Below are 17,901 nucleotides of genomic sequence, written 5' to 3'. Positions count from 1 at the left end.
AAAATGCCCAACTAAGTACAATGTACATGTGCTTGCATATATAGGCAAGACAAAAGGCGAATAGAGCACACAGGTGGATAACCTACTGGAAGTGGAATTATCATTCCACTATAAGTGGATATAAAAATGTGAACAAAATAACACCACCAAAAGTGGAATTTCTCCTACAATTGTATTCCCTAGATATGAAATTCTCTAAGTGTCTCCTATACAAATCACTATGATATGCATTATCCTAAATTAACTCAAGTAAAGTGTAATTATATTCTAAGAGATAAACAAAATAAATTAATTACACCAACAAAAATAAAATTATATGTTTTATACAAAATATAAGACTCCTTAATATCATTGTAGAATGCATTTTCAAAAAAATATTTAAAAGTGAAATTTAATTATTATAGAAGCTATTATAATAGATTATAAAGTATTGTAGTTATCTCAAAGAAAAGTGCATTTTGAATTCTTTCTTCAAATATAATTAAATAATAATAGTGAAATAAAAAATACATTATAAAAATATTATTTTATTTTTACAATGTTTTTGTTTTATCCATCCATCCATCCATATAAAAGTAATGGTCAAGCCTACTTTAAAAAAATAAAATTTTAACCCATTTTTAAATATTTAAAAGAAAAGATATTAATTTTAAATGAAAAAAATATTAATTGCTGTCTCATTTGAGTCGATATAGGCACACAAGTTCAGTGTGCCGGCTTAAATAACGCCATAAAAAATGACGAGTAAAGAGTGTGCAGATAACATTATTTATCTGATCCAACAATAATGATTAGAACCCATTTTTCGTTTCAGATCTTGTCCAAATTCAATTTTCAACGGACAAGTCGGGTTTGGCGTAGAGATTTTTTTAAAAACAATTTTCCGGGATTTGTAAACTTGGCGTCGTGACTTATCCAATCGCTAATTTTGGGGGTCGCTTGGTTGTCATATCGTTTCCAATTTGTCATTCTATAAAGATGAGTACTATTTTTTCAAATTTTCTTAAATGGGATTTTAAAGTCAATGCATGATTCTCTCTGATTGACTGGAAAATTGCATCCATGCTGGAATTCTTATCTTGTTAATCCAAAAACTTGACTTATTTTGTTAGGAAGTTTGAAGGGTCTGTCTGGATCTGAATTTATAGCCATTCATGTGACTTCACTTCGTTTGTGACGAAATTGGAAGGGTCTGTATTGATCTGAATATATGGCCTAAGGCTGCCTGGTAAGTCACTTCTTTGGGGGTGTTTTAAAACAGAGAGGGAGAGTAGTGTAGAACACACAAGTAAAAATGGCAGGTGGGATGATGATTTCTGGAGGGGTTAAGCAAGGGAGAGCCGAATTATACGAAGGTCGTATTACTAGCTATGTTGTGCTTGCATGCATTGTAGCAGCTACTGGAGGCTCGCTGTTCGGCTATGATCTTGGAGTTTCAGGTAATTTTATTGCTCAGAGAGTATTAGAGTTTGAGCTATTTACTAATTCTGGTATGGGCTGCAAAAGTGAAATTATCTTTCTTTAAGAACAATGCTTATGGAATTGTCTGAAACTTTATCCTTTGAGGGCATTATGTGCTCCTTTTTTCCTTTATAAATTATTTTTGTATCTTCAGAGATCTGTTAGGTAGGCTCTGAAATTTCATCAAGGTTGCCATGATTACTAGATTGTTCCTCCCTAGAGACTTTTGGCTGAGCACCAAATCGTTTGTTTGCTAATTAGTAACTGTATTTTATGCTCTATGGTATAGATCTATCCTAGTTCTAGTTTTCCTTGACACATTGGTTAGTGCTGTTCTTTCCACGTGTTTTAATGAAATTATTTTGGCTTGAGTGTTTGATCTTCTCTTCATATGTTTCTGTGAGATTGTGCTGAACTTACTGTTAAGTAATCACAAGCTCCACCTGCTGCCCTCAGTATGGTAAACTAACGTTTTGGCTTATGCCAACTTAATTTCTTGTTTGTACGATTCATGTCCATGAAACCACAAATGCTCCTCTCTAAAAATATTTATCTGAAAGATACACCAGTAGCTGTCATAAAAGAGAGTAAGGTTGTTCAAATCCTTGCAATGAAAGGGCCTTTAGTGTTTTCCCTTACAGCATCCATGGCACTCAATCTAGAATTGCAATGTATATTTTGGATTTATCTAAAATAATTTTCTAATTTCTTCCTTCACAAGGAAATGGATCACAGGGTACTAGATCGACCAGATTAATTTCAATTATATTCAAGTCTGTTTCTTTTTACTTTTAGAAACAAGGTTATCCATGGGTCAGGCAGCAGGTTAAAAACATTTTACCGAAAATGATTGAATTTACTTAATTCTTAAAAATGGTTATTGATTTGTACCATTTTCTGTTGTTTAGCATATTGTCGACCTTGATGTTTTGCAGTCTATAGAGTTGTAGTGCAAGTCTTGAGCGGTTAAGTAAGTAGTGACAAGTCAAACAAGTTTTATCTCAAGTTTTAAAACTTCTATTGGATGACTGAAAATAAATTTGCCTGAACAACTATGAATTTGGCATCAATCTGCAAAAGATGCATGCAAGAGACATACAGATAGATTGAGAATGTTGTGTGAACTTGTCTAAGTTACAGGCGTCTGGGAATACTGTTTGAACATGTCTTGGTTTAAAATTGTATGATTTTTAGTAAATCTTCATCTGGATGATTTGCGAACGCATAATTTTTGGTTTGTCAGTTTACTATGAAGTAGCTTTAATGTATCCGCCTTTGCCTTGATTCTTTCCTGTCCAAGAATAAGTTTCATAGTAGTGTTTGTTCAAGAAATAATGAATGATAAATACGTTTATTTCAATCTCATCCTTGGTATAGGGAACCTGATAAATCTTTGATTCTTTTTTGAGTGCCATCTGACTCTACTACTGGCAAATAGCTCACAAAACTTATCTGTTTTCTTTATATTGTAATTCTCTGATAATTTGGATTGATAGAATGATTCTCAAGCCTCTGATATTAACACAGAACAGTGAGATTTGGGGTACTTGGATTAGTCTCTTGCTCTATAAAATTTGAAACACTACATGCTATAATTCAATCCTTCCTCATCGAAACTCAATCGATTTCTGAATATTCTACAGGACAAGACACTATTCCTATCCCATGATGCCTGTCGTTGGATTTGGTTTTTTGTAAAATTTATAAAATTCGATGATTTTAAACACTAACTACACTCTAGGCCAGTAGTATGAGCCAATCCTAGCAGGAAGAGGGGCAATCCTCTCTCATTTGGTAATTCTATGGGGCGTCCCTTCTCTGATACAGGTAATTCCATCCAACTTTTATAATTAGGGATTTTCTTCTCTTGTGAAGGTGATTTAATTGGCCATTTATTAATGGAGTTAAATTGTCTTGCAGTTTGAGGCAATTCTATTGGCCTTTCGTTATTGGAATCAATTGTCTCATAAAGGTAATTATATTTGGAGGTTTTTGCAAACTACTTAGTGAGCCAAATGTCCTCCCATCAACTATACAAGCCATATTCCAAATCTCTTGGTGTAAATCCACCAATTCCTTGAGGTGTTTGGTCTGCTGCACAGTTTCCTCCATGGGCTTTTGCTATTCCCTGGTTCTATTGGGATTTTATCATCTGCCTTGCTTTCTCTTGTAGAGGTGATTATATATACTTAAAATTGGGCATGCTTTTTCTTGGAGAGGCAATTATTGGGTTTTTAACATTTAATGCTCCTATTGGCTTTGCCTCTAGTGACTATATTGAGGTTTTACAATTCACTAGATGTTTCTATCCTCCATGATTTCAGTGATTCCCTTAGCAATCATCAGCGATGTCTTGTCTCGTATATGGCTAGTGTATTCCCCCAAGTCATGCCATCGTTGAGGGGACCTAATAAGTGCAGGTTAGCATTTGAGTCGGTTGTCTCCACAAATCAAAATAGGTTTTCCGACCAGAAAAACATTTAAGAATATCAATATTTGAAAAGAAAAAAATAATTGTTTGGTGCAATCAAGGTTAGGGAGCCAAATTAATGGTGGCCTTGTCCTTGCAGCCAGAACTCTAATTTAACACAAAATTGATGCTCTATGAAGACAGAATTAATTCGTATTTAAAAATGAACCATGAGCAACAATACAATTAAAAATTTATGCCAGGATTTCAAAAACTTGTATTATACACTTGATCTGTTCAACAAAACTGAACTGAATTTTTATTCCCCCCTTTAAGCCTTCTGTTCATTTTATAACAGTAATTAGAAAACCAATGAGTTGATTGGTTTTCCTTGGCCTCTGACCTTCTAAATTCTCCACCCCTTCACATTCCCTCATCCTCTTATGTGAATGCTTCCAGAAAAATAAAAAAGATAGAAGAAAAAATTCTTGTCAGATGTTGATTGCCCTATGCCTAGGATGCTCTTGCATTAGACACCTAAGGTAACTGTAAACATGAATCCTTGCTCATTGAGTGCTAAAATCTTGAAAGGTGCAACCATACTGACCAACCTCGATATAATTCAACCTCAATGAGTCCTCTATAGGTCTGTTTTTTGGTTTTCCACTTGATTAGGTACTCCCCATAGTACCTTTTCCTCGGTTCTTCTAGCTACTCTTGAGATTAGAATCTCTTCTAATTTCTCGTTAGGCATATGTTGGTTCCGATCAGCAATTTGGAAATTTGATTTTTTTTTAATCCTATTGGTCTTGCACCATGAAATGCATATAGGTCTGCCACATTGAATGTGGGTGAAATGTTCACGCCTTTATGCAACTCATCCATACGCATTGCTTGAGAATCTCCGTAGGACTTTGCATGGCCCAATCTTTTTCTGTTTGAGCTTTTTATATGTTCCTTTTGGAGATCTCTCCTTCCTAAAACTTAAATATCTATTTTTTTTTTATCTGTGCACTCCTTGTATTGTGCAGTACTCTGCCTTAGCTGGTCTTTTACCTACTGGTGGAGTTCGTGTATATACTCAGGAAAATCCTCCCCCTCTGTACCCTTTCATGTCAGTTCTTTGATTTATCTCAACTCTATGAAACCTCTTGGATTGTCTAGAATGGGATATGTGCAATACTCTCGCTTATTGATTAGCTATAAACAAACTTTGCTTGTGCTAAAGTCACATACCACTATTTGGTCTTCCCTCCAATTAAACATTTGCAATACTCTCGCTTATTGATTGGCTATAAACAAACTTTGCTTGTGCTAAAGTCACATACCACTATTTGGTCTTCTCTCCAATTAAACATCTAAGTAGATTTCCAAGGCCTCTATTCACCATCCTTGTATGGACATCTATCTATGGGTGGTAGGCTGAGCTAAAACTTAATTGAGTACCTAATTTCTTCCACAACGTTCTTCCCAAAATGACCAATTCTTGTATCTTTTTATGGTACACTGCTCTGAAGCAATCCATGTAACCTCATAATCCCTCTAAAGAATAAATTAGCTATATCTGTGGTATCGCTTGTTTCCTTACAAACTACAAAATGTGCCAACTTTGAAAATCTAGCAACAACATAAATCTTTCCGTCGTTGCATTCTAGGCAACCCAAACACAAAATTCATGCTAATGCCATCCTAAGGTTTCTTTGACATTGATAAAGGTTAATATAACTTTGTTTTGATTTCTCCCGTTTGCTTGTTGATAAATTTTGTACCTTTGTACAGACATTTTGATAGTCATTGTCATACCTGGCCAAAAGTATCTTTACTTTCATCACATAAAGTTTTACCTACACCAAAATGGCCTGCTACCTCTACTATGCCTTTTTTTAACCAAGTTCTTTGTCATTAACCCTTGAAATATGTGTGCATGTTTTCTTTTGAACAACAAACCATCCTATATGTTGGTAAAAAGATTTTGTCACTTTGAGATTATGGAAAAACTATGACTCACCCATGGAACTTGTGACAAAAATGCCTAAAACAGTTGGAGAGATCGCTATTGGATTAATAGTCTTCCTATGTGTTTGAGAGGGGCAGCTCCCTCATATGATATAATTAGGAGTTTTTCAAGGGTATGCTTTTAACTGAAAAGTAGGAAAGGCAGCTAAACTAAAATAAAAGATAGGAAAGATAACTACATGCAGAAGAAAAAGAGAAATAAACATACAGATTCATTCCTTGAAAAAGGTTATCTAAGTATAAAGAATGTAACTAGGGTTTATGAACAGAATGCAATCCAACATCAGAAAGATACATCTACGTAGGGTTTCACGACTCACGGATCAGATAATAACCTATTAATTTCATCCCAATTGCACTAAGTAAACACATATGTGTAAGAGGAAGTTACTTGTACTCCTCACAATCAGAAAAACTATCAAAAATGGCTACAAACTGAACATCCGAACAATTAACAGCATAAATCTGTTCTTTATTTAGTTTCAAAATGAGCTCTATAAACCTTTTGTATTTCTGTATAATATGAGAATTCCTGTAACTTCCCTTAGCCAAGAACTCCCCCTTTACATTATACTGGGAGTATTAATAACTTTCAGTTTGTGATCGATTTTTTTCTCTTTGGGAGTTTATAAAAGATTTATAAATACAATTAAATCCCGAGAGCAGACCTTAGTAAAATTTTGTTACAAATATTATAACAAATACTTTGTTATAAAATGTTGTCTTTCTCAAAATTTGATGGCTGCAATTAGAATAATAGAATGCTTTGGAGGAGGTGCCACCTCCTTCAAATCCCTTTAATAGAGATGGTGGTCTAGAGACCCAAGCCTCATTAGAAAGGATATTGCTCTGTATACTTCATGTAACATGATCTGTAGATCCGTAAGAATTCAACTTACTTCTCAACTTCAAGCTATTGCAGATTGAGCTACCAAGACTACTCTATGGTAGTAACTCAAGCTATGCTAGCTTGAAACGCCATTATTAACAAAGGACCTTACTTCCTTGGTAAATTTGATTTATACAAGAAATACTGATCACCAACATCCATAAATTCCAAGGAAGCACATGCTTCATGCCTAATTTGAGTCACAATACCTCTTCTACCTTTGGAGTACTAGAACAAGTATATCTTGAGATTGATTGGCGATACCATTGGCAAATATATCAGATGTTTATTACAACTTTGTAGAAGGGTTTGGTTTCTTATGTGATAATTTCTATCAAAGTTTTTCCCGAGGATGAACCTCCAAAAGAAAGAGACAACTTTTTTTTTAATCATTCTTGGACACAGTCAATGGAATATGACTATAAGAATATAATTTTTTACTTCAAGCATTACATGTACATGGCCACTTGGACATCATGCCCCAAGCTTGTGTGACCGATTCTTAGGCCAGCTGAAGCTAAAACGATACAAAAGGACCCAACTGTGTCTGATCTAAACTATTTGCAACCCAAAACACTTATTCTAGAATAGCAAGCCCAATCTCAAGGTCTACTTGCATCCAAACTCCAAAGACAATACAGTTGAAGATCCAGCACTGCAAAACAATACCGTCCTTCCCACATTCACAAGGAAAAAAGTCCACATACTGTGCATAAATGAATATTCATACACAGTTCCAAAGCTCCCATTTTGATGCAGATAGATGTTGGCAAAGATTATGGAGTCTGGCTTTACACCCGTCAATAGCATTTGCTTGGAAGTTTCTTAATCCTTTTTAATAGAACCATTTTGTGCATATCCTGCAATCATTGCATTGCATGAGAAGACATTGAGGCAATTCGCCAAACATATACCAGTGGATTTCAAGCTATAATGTCTGGTGAAGATCATTCTTTCATTGCATTAATGAATATCTATACATCGTTCTAAATCTTCTCTACTCGCAACTGAGAAGGCCAGTTAGTAGATCTTTGTCAGCTCCCAGTAAGGGTTTCGTAACCCATCATTATGTTCAAAATGAAAGTGATCCCCTTTTGTGTTTGTTTGACAATACTTTGAGCACGATTACAACCCATTGGGACCCACTGGGAGTTACAATACATTATATAACCATCTATCTCCAACAAATTTTTAACTTCTAAAACACAATGCACATCAAGAGTTAAAAGGAGTTTTATAACCATAGACAAGTGCCGCCATAGTGTATTTTGAGGGTTACAATAGGTTTTATAATCTCTTAAGAGCTCCGACAAAGACTAAGACGAAGATTAGAATAGGTAAAATGATTTAACTTTATGATGATGATGATGACTCCGGCTGATCAACATGGGATGCTGAGTAATTGCAGAAATTTTCAACTGGTAGCATATTTTCGCTTGAAACTTGACCACATCGTGTATAATAACTCCATGAAGCTCTCTGTTAACTACTTTTGTTGAAACATTTCTAAAACCCTCATTTTAATTATTTCCAAAATTTGACCAACAAAATATTACAAATTAATTATTTCTCAAATGGAAAGGAAATTTGGCCTAAAAACTTCCACATCTTGTTCAATAGATTCTTGAATATCCCTGTAAAACGATTTTCTTACAGCTCAAATGGATTTCTCAATTTAATCGTTTTGGCCAATCTAGCTCAAATTGTGTGAAAAACTTGTAATGCCAACATTTTGCGGCTACAAAATGTGATTTGATGACTTCAATTTGGTGAGCAATTTGACTTTGGGAGAAACTAAGAATCATTAGGATTGAGAACTATTGACTCAATGGGTTTTGACAGAGGGGGTTTGACTTCTGGTGAATCAGCTTTTTGCATCATGCAAAAGTTTAATTTTTTGTGAGGTTATGGAGTCTTGTCCATGCTTGTTGGACTCATGTAACTTGTTGGATTCATGCATGATGCCTATGCATTTTTTAAATTCAAATCTTCTTGGTAAAATTCTTTTGGAATCAAAATCAACTACTTCCACTTTCATTTTTTTCGACACAAGGCATCTTTTACTTAAGTACATGAAACTCTTTTCAGTCTTCTAATACTATATTTTAAAACAAGAGTAACTTTGCAAAACTCCTACCCACCTCATATCTATTTGATTTAACTTACCTTGCTTGTTAATGAATTATAGAGCTTAATAAATTATGTGCACAACAAACTCTTTTGGAAGCAAATAATGTTTCCATTTCTTCAATGCTTGCACAACTACGTAGAACTTTTATCATAAAATAAACGCTCTCTTTGCATCATTCAATAGTCCATCAAATCATCCATGCATGGAAATGAAAACCTCTTCTTTGATTGTGATCTTGTTTATGGCCATAGAATGTATGTAATTCTCCACTCTCCACTCTGCTTTGGTGCTAGTATTGTTGAAACTATGCATGGGCTCAAACTTTCTCTAATCAAGCATTAATGTAACAACTCTTGCCTCTTCCTTCACCTCTTGATTCTTTGTGCAAATTTTGAGAGAAAGGAAAAACATGTGTTTTACTTCTTCACCACCTTCGAGAACTCCTTCCCATACAGAGCACTATTGAACTATTAGTCACCTTCTCTTCTTTGTCCTTAAATGGATTTAAGTTTTTTCTCTTTTACAAGCATGTAGGTGTTCACTCTTCCATCATGAATATTATTCCTATCAAACTATGATGCTCCACCCAACAAAACATGACATATATTCATTGGTATAATGTCACAGCACACCATCACATCACTATACCCTTGGATCTGAAATTTGACTAGACACTGCTTATTTACCTTGATGTCCTTTTTGTAACCACAATACGTTGTATAGATCTAGGGGTGTCACTCTCTTCAACCAATGTTCTACCATATCAGTTACCTTTGTAATGGTTCAGCCCAATATTATATTTGGACACTTCTTATTCATCAGTCACATTATCTTCTAGTGAAAAGCTTCTTCTCCAATTTTCTTCAAAAACATCCAATTTGACTTGCATAACCTTTAGCAAGTCAAAAACATTCAATCTCACTTGCATAACCATTAGCAAGTCTACCACTTGATCCAACCTCACCGCCACATTGGCAACTCCTACCCTACCTTTTTTAGGCATGTTGACAACACAAACCTACTGCTTCCTACAAAGGTGGGTATTTCCTCTCAACTGGATTTGAAACTGAGTTAAGGATAGAGAGACAAATTAATGTTGGCTAGATTTAGTACACATAACCCTGATGCAGTATAGAGACACAGAATTAAAAACATAAAGGAACCATGAACAGCAACACAGATTTGAAATTTTATGACAGGATTTAGAAAACCTGTTATCATTCATTTAATGTCTATGAATCCTGAATCGAGTTTTTCTTCCCATCTTTTTGAGCATTATAATCATTTTATATCTCTAATTAGAAAACCAATAAATTGATTGGTTTTCCTTGATCCCTGACCACCTAAATTCTCCACCCCTTCACATTCTCCTGCTGTTTGATGTGAACGGTTCCACGTGTGTGTGTGTGTGTATAGATTTATTTATTTATTTTTATCTCATGGAAGCTGATTGCCCAATGCTCTGTATGGCCCTCATCATTTTTCTTTACTTTTTATTTCCCATTTGTTGGAAAGCATTCTTACTGTAGTTAATTTTGATCAAATATTGCTAGATTCTTTTGATTTCCATGGATTATTGCTATTATCTAAAATGAATGTAACAGGTGGAGTGACATCTATGGACGACTTCCTAATAAAATTCTTTCCTAAAGTATATCGTCGCAAGAAGGAACATCTCCATGAAACAGATTACTGCAAATACGATAACCAACTGCTGACATTGTTCACTTCGTCTCTATATTTTGCGGGTCTGGTTTCCACATTTGCAGCCTCCCATGTAACCAGAAAATATGGACGCAGAATGAGCATAATTGTTGGTGGCAGTAGCTTCCTCCTTGGTGGAGCTCTAAATGCGGGATCTCAAAATATTGCCATGCTCATTATTGGCCGCTTGCTTCTTGGCATTGGGATTGGCTTTGGTAATCAGGTAATGGAAGTTACATCAAAACCCTGGTTAGAAACTCTCAGTTCTTTTGATACATTGTATGCTTACCTGTGAGAAACCGTAAAAAATCTACCCTAAGACAACTTGTAAAATTATATAAAGTCATCTCCAAAAAACATACCATCCCTAGTCAAAGAGAATTTCTTGAATTAGATCGCTGCAACAAACCTTAATAACATAGGCTTTTAATTTTGTACATTATTCTGTACGGTTATCTGCGGCAAACCCTGATATCATCAATCAAAGATTTGTATGATTAGTAGTTATTTATTATGTACAATTATCTGCAAAAAAGCTACAAAAACTAAACAAAGGCTTGTTATTTCTATAATTGTTTTGTAATTCAGTTGTCTGCAATAAACCCTAATCAAAGGTGTGAGTTTTAAATTTTAAACCCACAGTGGATTTGTTTGTCCTTTTTTTACCCTTGGGGATTTCATCTCATGACCAAGTTTGGGAGTAAACTGAACCTATCTAGAGTTGTCTGTAAAACAAACCCTCAAATATCAGAACTTCGTTAAAGTTTTCTGTAAAGATATTCACAGCAAATCCTAATAACCCTAATCAAAAAGCAGTGCTTCACTTAAGTATTTTGTACAGTCATCTGTTGAAAATTGAAATAACACCAAAGACAAGTATTTTGTTCAAGGAAGTATTTTGTACAGTTATCTATGGAAAATCCTAGTAACGCAAGAGATGGGTATTTTGTTAAAGCATTCTGCACAATTGCTTGCAACAAACCCTAATAAAGGCTTTCAATGTCGTAACTTATTCTGGTCAGGTGGCTGCAACAAAACCTTAATTTATCATTCTCTCCTAGTGTTTGCTCTGCCTAATAATGTCTAAACTGTAACTGAATCCTGTTATTTTCTAATTTTAATCTGTCCAGGTATCTGCAACAGACCCTGACAACCCTAAACAAATTCTGCTAGTTTATTAAAGTATTCACTGCAGTTTTCTGCAAGAAACCTTCATAAAATACTAGTATTTTTCTATTCTCTGCCTTTATCTGCAAGAGAAATCCTAATTATTATTTTTGCTCTCTGTTTTTTTTATTGCAGGCAGTTCCACTGTACCTTTCAGAAATGGCCCCTCCAAAGATCAGGGGTGCAACAAACAATTTGTTCCAGTTGACAACCTGTCTAGGAATCTTTGTTGCAAACGTGATAAATTTTTTCACTAACAAGCTTCACCCATGGGGTTGGCGATTATCCTTAGGCTTAGCCATAGTTCCTGCACTTCTGATGACAGTGGGTGGTATTTTCCTTCCAGAAACCCCAAACAGCCTGGTGGAACAAGGTCGCCTTGATGAAGGCCGACAAATCCTTGAAAAAATCCGTGGCACAAAGAATGTACAGGCAGAATTTGATGATTTGGTTGAAGCCAGTGAAATTGCCCGTTCAGTGAAACATCCCTTCAGAAATCTTTTGCAAAGGAAGAACAGACCACAACTTGTAATGGCCTGCTGCATTCCATCTTGCCAGCAATTGACAGGAAACAACTCATTTCTGTTTTACGCTCCTGTCATCTTCCAAAGTCTAGGGATGGGGAATGATGCTTCACTTTATTCTGCAATTATGACGGGGGCAGTTATTACACTTGGTGCTATTGTGTCAATTTGTACAGTTGATCGTTTGGGAAGGAGGTTTCTGTTCATGGAAGCTGGCACGCAAATGATTATATGCCATGTAAGTTGGAAAAAAAAATCCTTTCCTGAGTTTTTGATTTACAGTTAATTTGTTAAGCTTTTACAAACTTTCATATATTGTAGTTAATATATAAGTGTTTTCAACCTTTGTCAGTCTATAACCAGCAGAGAGAATGTTTTGGGAAAAGACAATTATAGAAAATTTTCATCTATTTTTTCATTGACTGTAACTGAGGATTATTACAATGCTTTGCTGTAATATGTCAAGTGACATTTCGAATTTCTCATCTCCTGCTACTTATTGCTCAAATTCCTCTTCCCAAAAATAAAGGTTGTAGATTCATATGTTTTCAGATGCAAAATCTTGGAACTTTTAGCAAAATTTTTACAACATTCAATTTTGCTAGATGCTATAAAACAGTTTAAACAGCTACTTGAAACTTACTATTTCTCTTTAACACTTTAACCAAACTGTTTTTAGGAAGCTTGTTTAAGTGCACCATATTTTTCCCTCTTTGATTTGCCAAACTCTTAATATCTTTCAAGGACCGCAACAAAAAAAATTCGTAGTAGACGATTTTGGAATTTCTAGGATTAAAAAGTAAGCTAAAATTCATCATAAAAGTATTTTGCCACTTCTTAAAAAATATCAACAAAACAGTAATCAAGATTTGATAGATTGATGGTCCTAAATTATAATGTTTCTTCAAAAATTTGTTGATATGTAAGTATTTATATTTAGCTATGTCTACATTTTGTAGCTTTTCACAGTAATGGATGTTAAATTGTTGAAGTTTGATCTAAAAAATTAAGAAATAAAATAGAGATTAAAAAAATTGAAATGTTTGCTAAATTTTCTTGTTTTACAATCATAGGTTGTTGTATTGATAAAGCAGTAGGAAGATTGCAATGAAACCAGAAGCACACTAACCAACGTCTACAAAATAACAAAACATATACAAGTATAGATTCATCTGAATGAAAGCTCAGACATCTTGCAAGGCAGGTTTAGTTTACAGTAGGGAGCCCCCTCCTCAATCCATCCTCTTTTATTTTTAATGTAAACTATATTATTTCCAGAAGAGCTAGTTAATACAAGAAATTAAAATGACATCTTTGAATTCTTAAGAGTCTCTACTCCTCAATCCATCCTCTTTTATTTTTAATATAAATTATATTATTTCCAGAAGAGCTAGTTAATACAAGAATGATATATACAAGAAATTACAATGATATCTTTGAATTCCTAAGAGTCTCTACACCTCAATCCATCCTCTTGTATTATTTCACGATAACTATATTAGCTCCAGAGGAGCTAGCTACTACAATAATGAAACATAGAAAGAGATACTCTACCCAATCCATCCTCTAGATTTTCAGGAGAGAACCTAGTCAATCCATCCTTCTGCATTATTTGACCCAATCTATGTTAAATTCTTATTGTTCAATGAGCTAGCTACTGGAATAACTAACTGCACAAAAAGCCATCTGAATGAAAAGTTCCAAGTCATTGAAGTACCAGGGAGAACCTACTTAATCCATTTATGTAACCCTATTATCACAAGAGAGGATTTTATTCTCCCCAGTCATTAGGATTGTAGCCCTGAAATTCTTTCAAGTTTCTTATCTTGATGAGCAAGATGCGTCCAATATTTCATAGTCCGAGAAACACCGTCTTTGAAGCAAGTTATAAGCATTAAAATTAATCTTTTTTGAGTTTGATGAAAGTTGGTCAGTTTCCTTTTATAGTAAAATCTCATGTTTATGTTCATGTTAATTAAATTGACAAATTTAAATTTGTATAGAAAATGTTAAAAAAAATTTACTACAAAGTTTGGGATCACTGACCCATTACCAGTGTAAAAAATTAAAATAAGTTCGATGAAGTTTGGTCAATTTCTTTTAAGCGAAGTAGCTGATACACCTGGGCGCGAGTATCCCCGTATTCATATTGGAAACAGATATGTCGGATACTGTATCCACGTGTCCAAAAAACCTTATTTTCCAACCATGTCAGATACACCCATTACCCATTTTTTTTTGGGTTATCTTCCAAAGCAACTCTATGACTTTTTGCATTTTGTAAATTGCTAAATCAATTTATAATTATGTATGTAGCAATTAAGTCTCTATATTGTTTTTGAAATAATGAAAATCTCTTCTAATAATTTAGAAAATTGTGTTAAATATGTGTATATGTTTTTTTATGAAAGTCGTATCGATTGTATCTGTCCCTGTATCCATGTCCATGCAACTTTGCTCTTAAATGATTTTCATAATTTAAATTTGACAAATTTAAATTTTAATGTAAAAAATTACTTGAAAAACTGCATGCTCGCAATTTTTGGGATCACACTCTATCATCCCTCATTTTCATATAAACTTTGGGACCACACTCTATCATCCCTCATTTTCATATAGAGTTTGGGATCTCACTCTATCCAAATTTTATCTTCAACAATTTTGAGTTTATGAAACTTTGACTTATTCAAATTTTAGAGTAAAAAATTCTGAAAATACTGCATGCTTACCATTTTATCATTAATAGTAGAAGATTTGTAGGGTCTGCTGTCTCAGAATCTCTGACCCTGTGAACATTGAAAGTCATCATTTCTATTCTATTAAATAAAAATCTTAACTCCATTTGTTGTCTGTGAGACAGGTTATTATCAACATACTGCTGCTACATAAAACCTTAACTTCATTTAAACAAATTTGTTATTTGTGAGATAGGAATCTTAATTTCATTTAAACAAATTTGTTATTTGCGAGACAGGTTATAATCAGCATACTGCTGTTACATAAAAATCTTAACTTGAGTTAAACAAATTTGTTATTTGTGGGACAGGTTATAATCAGCATACTGCTGGCCCTGAAATTCGGCAAAGGAGAAGAGATACCGACCGGATATGGAGTGGGAATTGTTTTACTGATCTGCTTATTCACTGTAGCATTTGGGTGGTCGTGGGGCCCGCTAGGGTGGCTGGTTCCCAGTGAATTATTTCCATTGGAGACTCGCTCAGCAGGTCAAGCCGTGGTGGTCAGCGTGAATCTCTTGTTTACCGCCATTATTGCACAGTCGTTTCTGGCGCTCCTTTGCAACTTGAAATATGGCATTTTCCTCCTCTTTGCAGGCCTGGTGTTCCTCATGAGCGTTTTTATCTTTTTACTTCTTCCTGAAACAAAGGGCATTCCCATTGAAGAAATGAGGTTCGAATGGGAGAAGCACTGGTACTGGAAAAGAATTGTCAAGGATGATGATGACCAGGCTAAAGACATGGAAAGTAATAATGGGGTTAACAAGGGCTTTTAGGCTAGGGGATTGTCAACATTGTTGATAATAAATTTTATGTAATGGATCTTTATTTTTTCAATTTTTGTTTTTTTCAATTTTATTTCTGTGTGTGTTTTAAGATAGGTGGAGTATTTGAATTTAGTGTTTTTTATTTAGAAGTTGTAAATGTTATGTTTCATTTCTTATGTTATATATGTTTATATTTATAGATTAAGGAAAAATTTTAATTTTAGTATATTATGAGGTTTTTATATAATTTTATTGGTTTTTTAATATTAAGATTATATAAAAGATTGTGCATAAATTAATATTTTTTAAAATTATTTTTTAATAAGAATTTTTTTTTTCATTTTAATTTTTATAATATCTTAATATAAATAGGTTAGTATAGATATCTTAAATATATCTATTACGAAATTTCTTCGATGTGCTCTGAGATTTGAACTTAAGACCTCCCATGTAAGAGGCTTGCCGCTAACCGCTATGGTGTGGGGTCATCCCCAACTAGTTAAACTTTTGTAAGAATTCTTTATGAAGTATCCAAACTTGAAAAAGAAGGCAGATGGCACTTATGACCTTGACCACAATGGTAGTTTTGACACATCATATGTTTCTATTTAATGTCATGTTCATAGTATAGGAAATTCCCATAATTATATGGTTGTTCTCCTTTTTTTAATAGTGTCTTAAAGTAAATGACATTGTAGACAATGCTTAGATTGCAAGGAAGCATATTTCAGTAATTCTAATTGCCTCACTTGTCTTTTAGTTTAAGCCTTACCTTGATGGTATACATACAAAGAAACTTATTATGTATTAATTTTGAATTCTCAATTTTAATATAATATGGTATGATTCTAATCCCTCATTTGATATATAAAAATATAAATATTTAATTTTATATTTTAAAATTTTAAATAAAATTATAATAAAAAACGAATGATCCAGTGTTTATGTTGAATCTTTTTTATTTTGTAAGAAATTTTAGAAAATGGTGATATATGAATAAATATGGAAAGATAAAAATTGTAATTTTAAAATTATAAGGATGACTTATCGCTCATGAAGAATTATGAGACAAAATTCTAGAGTAATTTCTAAGAAAAAATAATAAAAAGAAGTCAAGTGAGATTGAATTGTATGACTAAATGATACATTTTGACGGTATAATCAGTCTAATACATTTCAAGAAGTAGTTCTCGTGACTTAATAATTAGAATAACAAATTTATAACAAAACAAAATCCATCATTCAAAATAACAATAATATTAAAGTATTTACTAAAATGTATCATGTAGGAACAAAAGTCTATTAAAATATTACAAAACATAGCAAAACTATATGTAGCAAGATCAATGACCCTTATCATGGATGAAGAAAAGGGTCATTTGGCTTCTCCCCACTCATTGACAACAACATGGTCCATAATATTAGTGTTAGCCCGTTGTCATTGATGTCGTTTGGTTCGGCGTGTATGTTTTGCTCTGGCTGTGTGTTTCAGTTTATGTTATTGATCCGTTTCTTAGCTCCTTTGTCATGCAATGTATGCATGTTTACTTCATGTAGTTTTGAGGTCCAGTATCTACTTTATCGAAAGGTATTTTGGGTCTGGTCCCATCCGAACATGATGAAGGCGAATATCTACTAGGCAAGTTTGGATCTAGTCCTATCCAGATATATTGAAGGCGTGTTCTACAAGGTCTTTTGGATGAAGATTGAAGACGACATCTTATGAAGACATTTTGTTGTTGCATGTGAGCCCACTTACCAGAATATTTGGTGCAGATATATATAACCATTTGTTTTGCAAGTTAGAGATATGGTTGTTGAAAAACAACTATTGTGTACATATTGCATATGTGAATACTTTGTAGATGTGGATATTATTATGCAGTGTATGTACAGTGGATGTAAAAAGCAACATGCACTTCAAGAAAATTGTAATTCATGCATATGTAAATGCAACTCTAATAGTTTAATTTTTGTATTTCGGTTGTAAGCCTATTATCCGATAGTGAGCCTTTTTGTTCTTAGGCAGTGAGCCCCAACTAGCAGTGAGCCACACCTTGTTTGCATTAGATTGTCATTGATGTCAACAATTGAGCA

The 17,901-nt window shown here is 33.9% G+C and overlaps 1 protein-coding gene across 1 annotated transcript; it reads left to right on the top strand.

Annotated features, from left to right (window-relative positions):
• Nucleotides 1–720: 720 nt before the first annotated feature.
• Nucleotides 721–15,895, top strand: LOC131039704 (sugar transport protein 14). Its single transcript, XM_057972545.2, has 4 exons — nt 721–1,439; nt 10,512–10,834; nt 11,914–12,540; nt 15,349–15,895. Exons 1-4 carry the CDS (start codon nt 1,295–1,297, stop codon nt 15,811–15,813), a joined length of 1,560 nt encoding a protein of 519 aa, XP_057828528.2. The 5' UTR covers nt 721–1,294; the 3' UTR covers nt 15,814–15,895.
• Nucleotides 15,896–17,901: the final 2,006 nt, after the last annotated feature.

Source organism: Cryptomeria japonica, chromosome 6 (genome assembly GCF_030272615.1).
Source record: "Cryptomeria japonica chromosome 6, Sugi_1.0, whole genome shotgun sequence".
In the NCBI taxonomy this organism is placed as follows: Eukaryota; Viridiplantae; Streptophyta; class Pinopsida; order Cupressales; family Cupressaceae; genus Cryptomeria; species Cryptomeria japonica.
The sequence above is the reverse complement of the archived record's forward strand: the minus strand, read 5'-3'. Positions and strand labels throughout refer to the sequence as shown.